The sequence below is a fragment of the Podarcis filfolensis genome, assembly GCF_964270895.1.
Source record: "Podarcis filfolensis genome assembly, chromosome: 1".
NCBI lineage: Eukaryota > Metazoa > Chordata > Lepidosauria > Squamata > Lacertidae > Podarcis > Podarcis filfolensis.
The window spans coordinates 113,437,494-113,449,640 of NC_139604.1; the positions used below are offsets into that span (position 1 = coordinate 113,437,494).

The 12,147-nt window shown below is 42.6% G+C and overlaps 1 protein-coding gene across 2 annotated transcripts in view; it reads right to left on the reverse strand.

Moving 5' to 3' along the window:
- Positions 1 to 1,245: 1,245 nt before the first annotated feature.
- The window catches only part of CCDC88C (coiled-coil domain containing 88C), a 97,046-nt gene continuing 86,144 nt past the window's right edge, over positions 1,246 to 12,147 (reverse strand). For both annotated transcript variants that reach the window (XM_083609261.1, XM_083609262.1), the window contains 5 exons: positions 7,296 to 7,478; positions 6,409 to 6,474; positions 5,986 to 6,054; positions 4,527 to 4,828; positions 1,246 to 3,768 (listed from right to left, as the gene is read on the reverse strand). In XM_083609261.1, the coding sequence (XP_083465387.1) occupies positions 2,755 to 3,768; positions 4,527 to 4,828; positions 5,986 to 6,054; positions 6,409 to 6,474; positions 7,296 to 7,478 (1,634 nt within the window). In that variant the 3' untranslated portion in view covers positions 1,246 to 2,754. The remainder of the gene's footprint in view (positions 3,769 to 4,526; positions 4,829 to 5,985; positions 6,055 to 6,408; positions 6,475 to 7,295; positions 7,479 to 12,147) is intronic.

Sequence of the window (12,147 nt, forward strand, 5' to 3'; positions counted from 1 at the left end):
TTGCAGTTCTTTGTATGTCTGATATTCCAATGTATTGAGCAACTTTATGACTGTTGTTGTTGTCTTTGTCCATGGAGTTTTCTTGGCAGGGATACTGGAGTGGCTTGCCGGTTCCTGCTCCAGGTGGATCACGTTTGGTCAACTCTCCACTATGACCTGTCCATCTTGGGTGGCCCTGCACGGCACCCAATTTTTATGACTAATAAAAATTATATTTATGACCAATAGCTTATAATTTGTGAATCATAAATATTGTGAGCCCAATATTTATGACTAATAGCTTATAATTTGTGAGTTTTTAATCTACTTCAGTCCCCTACCACATCTGCTCCTCCCTGTCTGTCCACTTTGGCTGACCCTCCTTCTTCTACTCAGAAGTTGCCATGAGAGTAGCGCTGTGTTTATGGGAGGGACGTTTGTGTGCGCAGAGGAGAGGAGTTGGATTGGGCTCCTATTAACGGCTAATAGTTGATTAGTTCAACAATAAGACAATGCAACCAGCAAAAGAAATAAAACCATAGGAAAGCTTAGAGATGATACAGCCGTGAAACTCACTGGGTAACCTTGGTTAAGTTACTAGGCGATATCCACCATTAGTAATACTCAGAGTAGAGCCATTGAAATGAACTGAAGTCCACAATGATTTCAATGGGTTTGAGTATTTCGAACAGCTTTACAAGTGCCTGACTCTTAGCAGCTGTGTGGGGCATTTTATATCAAAGTCAGGCACAGTTAATTAACTGTGCACATCCCCATTAATAAGTACAACTCCGTTTCTTCCATTCCATTCCTTCCCTTCTCTTTGATATAAGAGGAAGCCCTGCAGCAGACCTGTGGACAAAGCCCACCCAGAGAATTGTATAGAATCCTGCAGATAGACTAGTTAAGTTACTAACAGCTGTGGAAAGGCTGAATTATGTAAACAAGCTTCAAGAGACAAAAATAAAGCCAAAAGATTAAGAGATCATTCACAAAAGTTTAGTACCTGTCAAAGAACAGGTCTAATGCATGTATGGGAACCCTTTATTAAAAGTACTATGAATTTATTATTAAAACTGTATTTGAGTATTATACCCTAGAGAAGAAGTTGGAGGACCCTGTCTGGAGGCAAATGTGGGAAGCCTTTCTATAAATATTAATATGAGGGAATGAAAATTACAACTTGTCAACCATCACCTTTCCCCCCTTTTTTTCTCTTTGGAATGGCTGTTAATGCAATCCTCCGGAGAGACATGGACAGAAATGTGTATTTAAAAAAAGCTTTATTATAAACAATCTCACTCTTCTTACAATATGATCCGCTACACACTAATCACCGGTTATGTGCAATTGTTACAGATTTGTGTGTTCTCTCACTATAGTAAATCACAAATCAGGAGAACTTTTACAATTCTGTTGTAAGGTAATCTGTCACACACAGAGGGGGAGGGGAAGCATCTTTACAAGAAAAACAGCAGAAACACACAAAACACTCAAGATATACATAAGCACTCAATGAAGCTCCCGAAATGTAAAAGTCTTTCAGCTGGGCATAAATATGATTTAATAAAAAAAGCATTTATTTCATGTGCATAGAAATGTGTTTTGGTTTCTACACAGTTCCAGTTAACAGTGTTAGAATCTGGGCCTGAAAATATCAACTACTTAAAATGACTGGCTCTGGTGGAAAAAAATAGATTGCAGCAGTCATAAAGTCATTGAAAAAATCTGCTACGTATCATTTACGATACAAGCAACTGTACACATTAGGAGGAAAGCAGAATTGCAGTATCTGTTCATTTCCCAGTGGCTCCCAGCAGATCCACACAGAAATATAACATTTGCAGTAGTGAACACATCAGTCTAGTGCATGGAGTCACTGTTTAAAGGAGGCATTACCCCACAAGAACAGTGCATCCGTTCCAGTGTTTTTCAGAAAACGTTAGCCATATATAAAAAAAGGCAGCACCTCCGCTGCACCACAAAGCAGGTACAGTAAAAACAACAACACACAACCCCAGGACATTGAACAGGCCTCCCAATGTACTGTGACAGCCATCAGAGGGAAGGGTTGAGACAGAGACCTCTACGTTTTAGTCACCTCGTTTTTAAAACAGCAGCTGCTCCAACCCAGACCCAATAAGAGACTTACAGCTTAGTAAAAATTGCCTGCCATTTTAAAATAGGAGGGAGGTGCCTGTTTTATCGGGTGACGTTTTATTAAGGCTTGAACTCAGTAGGCAAAGACACACACATATGCAGTTTTCCAATTAATGAAGAGCAACAAGGCCAGCAGGAGAGTTAAAGGGAAGCAAAACTGCAAGCACTCTGTGCTTCCAGGAGTTCAGCTTAATTTCTGGGTTTGAGGGAGAGCAGGAAGAAATGGAGACACTTGATCTGTCCACATAGTCATCTAGGCACAAGAGCAGCAGCTGCATTTGGCAATTCAATCTTTCACCTCGAGGGTACACCAATGCATTTCGTTCCATTACACTCGCTTTCCCCAACCCAGTGTCCTCCAGATTATTTTGGATTACAAATCCCATCATCCCTGGCCACTGAGGCTGGCAAGGAATGATGGGAGCCGGTAGTCCAAAACACCTGGAAGGCGTCAGGCCAAGCAAGGCTGTACGTTAGCATCTAAAAGAGAGTTAAGACATCTGGCAGGTAGCTCTGAATTTAGAGACACCATCACTTCTGACGCCACCAAATTTTCAGTAGTGAAGCACATATTGTACATCTCTTTTTGGGGGTGAGGGGAGGAAGGTAAGGGCATCACACACAGCCATATTCATACCAAACAGTCTGCTGATCAGCATGAGAATCTGGTGACGATGGAGGGTTCTTGGAGCTGCCCCCTCTGTTTGCATCTTCAGTGCCTCCTGCTGGAATTTTATTTTCTGGGGATCGACCTTTGGTAAGAGAGGCCTCACTCGGGCTCGGCCCCTGGGGGCTGCTCCCTTCCGTGCTGCCGGAGACAATTCTGACAGGAGTCACTGTGGCCACTTCCCCAGACCGCAGCACCGGCTTGGATTTGATCTTAGAAGCAGCATATTGTGGAGGGGAGCAGTGCTGCTCCAAACCTGGCTTGGCTTGCTCCTGTGGCTGAGAGTTCAGGTCATCCTTGGAAGTGGTTGGGGAGGAAGAAAACGGGGGGAACAAGAGTGACTTCTCATCTTTTGGAGGCGCAAGAGAGAGCCGCCTGACATCAAGCTGCCGACAGCGAGAATTAACGCTCTGCAGAGAACCCGCCACCTTTGCAGACTGCGGCCTCTCTCTCAGCAAGACCTGGGAGCCTCCCGCTAAAGGAAGTGGAGAGGTCTGGATATCTGAGTCCTTGCCCAGCTGGAGATCAGCAGTCCCAGGCTTCGGAAGGCTGTCGTAGCGTCTGTATGCCTCTGGACCAGTGGCTCTGAGGAGGTCTGCGGAAGCCAAGCTAAACGCACGGTTCAACGATGCGCTCTGCTTGCTCATGTTACTGCCCTGCTGAGAAGACTGTGCCACCTGCCTCAATCCCCTTTGAGATGCAGGAGGGAGCTTGCAGGAATTGTTGGAGTTTGCTGCAAACTCAGATTCTGTTGGACGAAGGTTTGGTTTGACATAGTGGCCTGGCTTGGCCAGCCTTCCGTCTTCATTAGCACCGGACATCTTTACGGTTGGTGTGACGTAGATGGTGGGCATCTTGGCTGCCTCCTTCCTATTTGCCTGAGAAAGTTGACTTCCAATAGATGGAGGCTCATTTGCTTTTCTGAAATAGTCACTCAGGAAGTCATCTCTGCTGGATGCGTCCTGAGAAAACAAAGAAACTGAATAAACATGGAGCTAATAAAATCATTATCTGAATATGGATACACAAAGATGCCACCCGATTTCTATGCTTTGATTAATGGATGGATAAACTTAATCCTTCTGAGGATCACCAGGGAGCCTTCCGGAAAGGTGTGCTGGCCTTCCGGAAAGGTCTCTGCCAGGGCTGCAGCAGGGCGAAGCGTCTTCACCCCAGCACGCCCTTTCATGATTGCCAGGGCGCCTTCTGAAAAGTAAGGCGGTGGGTGGGTGGTGGCGGGTTGTTGGCCTGGCCGGGTGAGGGGGCACATGACAGGGCCCCCCCCCAATGTTAGGTGCAACTCGGTGCATTTGCTGCTGCAGAAGATCAGGCTTCTAATACAGTTCCAGATATGGATATATGCATACGGCTTGTAGGCTTTACAGATATATACAAGTAGAAAGCAATCTTGTTGCTCCAGCAATTCAAGACGTAACACAGACTCGAACTCGGTGGCAGAATCACTGACTGACGAATGTGCTGACATGCCTTAATCACTTATAAAGATGCCACTGGGCCGTTGCCATAGCAACTGGCTTGGCTGACCTTGCACCTGTTGGCTCATCTCATACTTGAGGTGAAAGAAATTCACCCCTTCCTCAGTTCCTCCAACACTAGCTTACTGTGTACACGTCAATGTATTCATTTCATTGAATAAATCACAACCAGTCAACCACTGAATAAATCATTTCAAATCATAAATGGAGTTCTGGGTGCTTACATTAAGTGGTGTTGATCTGTGGCTTTCTTTCAGGAATTCTTCCAAAGTCACCAACTCGCTGCCTGGAGAAGCAGGTCGATGCCTAGCAGACTGTGCATGGGCTGGGTTACTTTTCTGAGATATATCATATGAAAACGCAGAGTTCCTGGTAAGGGAGGCATTGTGCTTAGTGTTTGAGCCCCCAGGAGCAGAAGAGGTAGGACAAAAAAGGCCATCTCTAGGTGAGCCAGGTGTGTCTTTAGTCAGCACCGTGTCTTCACTACTGAGACTCTCTGATCTGCCATGAATACGGTCAAAAGAACCTGTGCCAGGAGATTAAGACATATCAAAGTTACCATCTTGTTTCCCTTTCACTCTGTGAAGAAACTTTCTTTGAGCACCACCCAAAGATGAAGGACCCCTGGGCAGTTAAGTCCAGTCAAAGGCGACTATGGGATTGCGGCGCTCATCTCGCTTTCAGGCTGAGGAAGCCAATGTTTGTCCGCAGAGAGCTTTCCAGGTCATGTGGCCAGCATGACTAAGCCGTTTCTGCAACAACGGGACACCGTGATGGAAGCCAGGGCACACGGAAACGCCATTTACCTTCCCACCACAGGGTTACCTATTTATCTACTTGCACTGGTGTGCTTTTGAACTCCTAGGTTGGCAGAAGCTGGGATAGAGCAATGGGAGCTCACCTTGTCATGCGGATTCAAACTGCTGACCTTCCAACCAGCAAGCCCAAGAGGCTCAGTGGTTTAGACCACAACGCCACCTGTGTCCCCTCCTCTACCCAAAGCGTCCATACCAAAGAATAAGAGACACGCTTGGCCATATGTTCCCAAAACCAGGTTAGTTTATTTGTATTGTTTCATATAACATTGTGTGGATTTATTCTTTTGTACTTAAATATGGATATCATTATTTGCAATTGCTTCTAATATATGTATTTTTCATTGTAAAACAACATTTGGACTTGGGGTAGTTTTCTGAAAAAGGTGTCCTACAAATCAACAAATGATGTTGAAGCACTGGTTTAAAATCAACCATGTTAAACACAGCTGTATTTTATGTAAGCCACTTAGATTTGTTGTTATTATTAAGCCATCTATAAATCTGATAAACACACCAACCAACAGCACAATTAGTAATGTGATCATAAGAAAAGGCCTGCTTATATCAGGCCAAACACCAAACTGTTCCAGCATTCTGCTTCCACTGTGGCCAAACAGGACATGAGTACAACAGAACTCTTCCCCCTCATAATTCCCAGCCGCTAGTATTCATATGGATATGGCCTTGGATAATAGAGGTAATATATTCATCATGAATATTAGCCTTTGTCCTCTATCAATCCATCCTATTTTAATAAGAGGGCATTACCCTATGAAATTAAAACTTTATGCATTGGAATTCCAGTGCAGCTTTTAGGTGAATATGCCAGGACTCAAACCACCATATATTTGGGAATATATATTACCTTTGAAGTTCAGAGGGGAGCTGCTGGAGGATGCATTTTCACTGTTCTCTAAGCTATTCGGCCTTGATACTGGAAGGGAGAAGAGGCACATGAGAGCCTAAGGTGAGTCCCACCTCCCGAGTAGCATCAAATTAGGAAGAAAAGAAGTCAACATTTCCACTCACTGGAGACCAGAAAAGTCTCTCACGGTGCTCCGAGAAATCATGCGGCAGCAGCGACAACAACAAATTCTTTCCAGTGATAATGCCTTGCATCCTAAGAACTGTGAATGGAACTTTGCTCATGGAATCGGGTTTTCCCCACCTTCCATTTCAGCCTCCTTACCCCAAAAAGGCACGTATAGAGGTCTGGGGACACCCTTCCTCCCTGAACAGGGTTTAGTGTTGAGGATCAATGACAAAGGGGGAACGACTAATCACTTACTGTGCTGCCTGCTTGAAAGCTCTACCTCAAGGAAGTTTTCATACAGGTCACCCTCTGAATTATGGCCTGGATAGAAGAATGCAAGATATCAGAACGTAATGTTCAACAGAAATGAACAAAACCAGCAGACATGTCCAGCCATGTTATTTAACTTTCGAAATGGTATAGGTCAATACAGGGAGATGTGAAGGTGCGTTGCATAAACAGGCGTCTAATGCAACCTGTCAAGTCTGAACTAGGTGCAAATGCTAGGTCTGGTCATGGGAGTGAAGACCACACTAGGGAGGGCTAGGCTGGAAGCATGGAGAAAAGGGGCTGCCTGGAACTCTCCAGACTTAGCAAGAGATGCTTCCCAATATACGGTCTCCAAAAATCTATTCTCTTCCGTGCAGCACCAATAATGTGCAAGGGTCAGTGTTTCAGCTGCAAAGTGCCCCAAAGGTAGCAAATCACTGAAGATACACATTGGAGGAGCAGAGGAACTAAGTCCCATATTCCATGGCACAAACCTGTTTTCAATTTTAACACCAACTGTAGAACACGTGACATAGAACATGTGATTTTAAAGCCAACGGTAGAACATGTGACATACTTACAAACAGCACGCCTGTAAAATGCACTGTCCAACCACCACATGTCTACACCCTTAAAGGTTTCTGCCACATTAAAGGCCAAATTGGTTTTTTGGGGTTGGTTTTTTCACTTGTTTCCTCTATCTTCTTCTCCCCCCACACAAATGAGGTACACAATTCGCTAGCGTTAACACATGAGGACTTATGCAGCAAAGCCAGTTCTATGAAAGGGGAGATGGTTGAGGCTTGAGGCTTTTTATTCGTTAGCCAAGGCCCCCATTGCTAACCTGAAGTCAAGTCAGCCATTGCACATACCTCTGGGTCTGTTTTGTTGTCTAGAGGTGGAGGTAGAACCAGGAGCAGCCAGGTAGGCGGCTGAGGCAGAGTAAGTCCTGGAACTCGGCTCCACGTAGCACTGCTTAAGAGCAGAGTCCGTTGCACTTTCAATGTGGTCATTGCTGCCTCCATAATGAGAATTTCTCTTCGGTTTTGAATCCACTAATATTGAGTAGGAAAGGCAGAAGAACGAAAGAGAGAGAGAGAGAGAGAGAATAAAGCACACCAAACTATGCACAAATTTACCCACCCACCGCCCTGTAAATGCAGCAAGCAGGCACAAAAACAGTGGCACAAAAGATGTGCTGATTATGCAAGCTGTATCACTGAAGTTTATTATAAGTTTATATTTGCATTCAGTTTTGCAACCCGATGCTAGCTCAGGGAGAACCTAATGAGTGTCCTGAGTAGCAGGGAGAATGTTTTATAGATATTATGGGGAAGGAAGGGCCACAAACAAACACTGGATGGGGTGAGAGCACTGAAAATCCTCTAAGGCTGGAAAGCTATTAACCCTTACTTGGGAGTAAGCCCCAATGAACCTAGAGGGATCTATTTCAAGAATAGGATCAGGTCTCACAAATGCTTTTTCCCTTTAGCATTACAATAAAAAAGGTAATTAATGTTTGATGCCCTATGCAACATATTGTTCCTAGTGTTCCTTCAGGGAATAATTCATTTTTCAACACCATAGTTTTGAATATGGTCTTAGTTAGGCTGGGATACTCGGTTATAAATTTAAACTGCCCATTGGAGTACTAAACGCCAAAATTATTTACTTGTAAAAGTGAGTTAGCATTCATTAAATAATAAGGGTCTTGTATACTTTCAAATGCCCAAGAAATGCATGTTACAATTGTTTTCCAGAGTAATTCTCTGCAAACGATATCACTGAATTCCTGAAAAATGAATAGGATAAGGCGCAAGTAACAAATGGCTGGCATAGACAACAAACAACAGCAACAATTTAAATTAGCACAAAAGACACAGGTGAGTTAAAAATTGCAAAGTAAGCCTGAGAAAATGCCTGGAAGCTGTGCGTAAGGTGCAATGGAAATACGAAAACGCCATCATAATACTGGCAGCAAACACTCAAATCTGATGTGTCCCACATTCTAGAAGCTCATGGAACTTGGGAAGTAAGAGGAAAAGCAACTTTAGGGCTGATTTATAATGTTGCCTCCTAGTCATCTACATGTAAAAAAAGGACAGGCATTTGTTGCAATACAAAAGTGACTTATGCTGCACATTCTGGTGTGATGCACATCCTATTTAGGGTCAGCTCTCTCAGAACAGTTGCTCTTACTTAACAAACATTTTTAAATCACCCACCTCTTGCTTTGGACAATTTTTTTTTTAATGTAAAAAGGAGACAAAATGCAATGGCATTTCTTCACTACAAAATCGGACGTTTTGAGGATAGTAGTATTTTGCACTTTCTAAAAATGAGAGGAATAGGTTACGGCAGGAGTAGCTGACATGGTGCTCGCCCCAAGTTGCTGGGCTACAGTTTCTATCCTTCTTCCTGAGCACTGGTGCAGAGTGACTGGAGCTCAGCAAAGATCTGTAGGTTTTTCCACACTGGCAATGCTTGGGCTCAAGCAGCATAACATTCCACTACCTTTGCCAATGGTAAGTCTCTATTTCGATGTCTACATTGCAATATTATCAGAGAACAGACAAACAGCGTATCGGGAAGGGGAGAGTGCTGCAAAGGGTCTGTTAGATAAAAGGAATCTTTAACACAGAATATGCAGAGGCAGTTAAAGAGAATGCGTCATTGGCAACACAGCGACAGCAGTTCATCTCCGCATTTGGACAGGACATGAGGCACACCAGTGAAGCACATAGCAAACCCACTTACTTAAGATGTGCACCATCACCTGTAAAGAAATGGGCACTGTGTGTCCCTTCAAAGTGTGCTGTAGTGAAGAAACGATCCAGATTTTGCAATAAAAGATTCTTCATCTTACTGAGGGGGAAATGTAGTCCATGTTGACTTGATCTGAGCTTGGATTTAGTTTGTGTCAATGATATGCTGAACATCTATAATTTGTGTATGTAGAGAAGTTATGAGTCTGGTATATATGTCTATTCAGAAATGCGTTGAAAATAAATGATAAGAGAAGGTGTTAGAGATCTCCCGTTTCCGAGAAAGAAAGTGGCTCATTAGGAGAGGATGGGATGTCAGAAGACGGCCAGAACCGGAAGCGGTTAGAGAGAGACGGATGATTCGATGGAGACTTGGGAGACTTTTCTTTGGGCTTGCTTGTGCTTCTCAAAAAGGGAATCTTTTTGCGTTGAGCAGCTAAGTGTTATCACCCAGAGATCCCAAAAGGAAGAAGAAAGGAAGAAAAAAAAGTAACAGAAATAACTAAAATGTACTTCAAACAACCAAGAGACCAGCTAAACATGAAAATGGACCAATTATTTATTCTACAGCAACTACTAAATCAGGTGAGGGATTAGATGAGAAAATGGTGCAGCCACAGCCAATAGTATCTACGATTATACATAGTAAAATCATACATGCAATAGACACATCTGCTGTTTTTCTCTGTACAGTGGTACCTTGGTTCTCAAATGCCTCGGTTCTCAAACGCCGAAAACCCAGAAGTGTTCCGATTTTTGAACGTTTTTCGGAAACTGATGTGGCTGTCGGCTATTGTTTCCAGGGCACCTGCACCAATCAGAAGCTGCGCCTTGGTTTTCGAACATTTCAGAAGTCAAACAGACTTCTGAAATGGCTTAAGTTTGGTGCTTTTGTTTTTATTACTTATTTTGTGTTTTTGAGGCTTTTCCAGTAAATTTGTTTTTGTGACTGTGTGGAACCCAGTTCAGCTACTGATTGATTGACTGATTGATTGTGTGACTGTGGAAATGGGTAAAAGCCCCCACCCCACCCCCCGCAATCCAAACAATGACTATCATCAGTGCAGGTAAGGAAAAAAAATAATTTTAATTTTTATCATCTACAATACTATCTTATTTATTTTATAGTACAGTACATTGATTATTGCTTTCATTTTGTGGATCAGTGGTCTCGTTAGATAGTAAAATTCATGTTAAATTACTGTTTTAGAGGTTGTTTTTAAAAGTCTGGAACGGATTAATCCATTTTGCATTACTTTCTATGGGAAAGCGCGCCTTGGTTTTGGAACGCTTTGGTTTTGGAACAGACTTCCGGAACGGATTCGGTTTGAGAACCAAGGTACCACTGTACTGCAGTTTAGAAATATCACTGCGTAATTGCAGGCCAAGTCTGCATTTCTTAATCATTTGGGGGCATATGCTTTTACTTTGTGTAGCATCTCTTACAGAATTTGTTATTGAGAAACGACACAGAGCATTCCCCATTTCATGAGCTGCATCTAAGTGGTTCTTGATTCAGGAGAGATGCCTATTAATGGCTTGTGGTTCAGCTCTGGCTGCAACTTGTGGTTAGTGAGCCCACAAGCCCAGGCACAGACAACACACTAAGCCAAATCATGGCTTAGTTCAGCATGGTACAAGAGTGAGAGAAACCGGGGAGAAATAAAGTAGTTATGAGCTCCTTGCTGGGAGCCTGTACATTATTTTTGTGTTCCTTGTAAGCCATAACTTGGCTTACTGGGTTGTGTAAACCAGCATGTGTACTATGGTCACACATTTACCATTATAATTAAGGTCTACATTAAGATTTCACATCATTTTCCCCCACACACTTGTATACTTTGCAAAGTGCAACTAAGTAAGGCACATTTGAACACAATGGGACTTTAGCACAAGGTTAAGCACTTAAATTCCACAAGTTACAAATACAATTGAGGCCTAACTTCCTCTGGATTAAGTCTCGGCTAGTTAATATTATGCACCTTCCATCTCTCCCAATGTGTCACATGGGTGACACACACAGTTTCTTTAGAAAATATTTGTACAGCATAAAGAAAAGTTGTGAAAAGTTTTCATAAGAATTTCACTGAATGCTCATGTTTTCTTCCTGCTCTTTAATAAATGCCTTTTCCAATAATCCTGAAAATTGCTTTTACCTCTAAGTCAATGATTATTAGTGCATTTTAGTGTAACATACTCTGCTTTCTTACTGACAAACAGGTGGTTATAAAATGAAAAGCACCAACCAACACCCTGTGTCTCCTGAAATCACTACCAACCCTTCCCAGTTTTCTTACTCTGTTTCTGTGCGACCATTTCTTTCCTAATTACTCCCTCTACTGTTAAGAGATGGGCCACACCTTCAGAGTGTATCAAATGTCACAGTAAATTACACTATATGGCGGAACCTTTATATATTCGTTATATATTTTGGACAGCACAAAGTGAAAAAATCCCCATCCATTAATTTTGAAACAGTACTTAATAGATCTCACGCAATCAACTCAGCAAACATGTTGAGTTGAGATGCCGTTAAAAAAACCCAGACATTTGGAAGAATCTGATAAATTCAGAGAACTACTATGTCTAATAGGACATGTGACAGTAATAGTATTCAGTAATCCAAAATAAATTTATTTACTATAAACCATCTTTCAGTCATAATGCCTCCCAAAGCAGTTTAAAATAAGAACAAAATTGAAGATTAAATAAATAATAATAATAATAATAATAATCTAAAAACCACTAGACAAGAAGTCTAGTTTAGCAGCAGCAATGGCAGGGCAACCAAACCACAGCATCAGAATAAACAAAACCTTCAAACAGAAGCAGCAGCAAAAGAAAAACTTTGCTCCATCTACGTGCTGATAGCTCAGTAAAAAAGTTTTATGTTTCACACTGCTCTCCCCTGAAAACAGACTGCGCCTGATGAACCTCCAAATAGTAGGGAGTTTCAGAA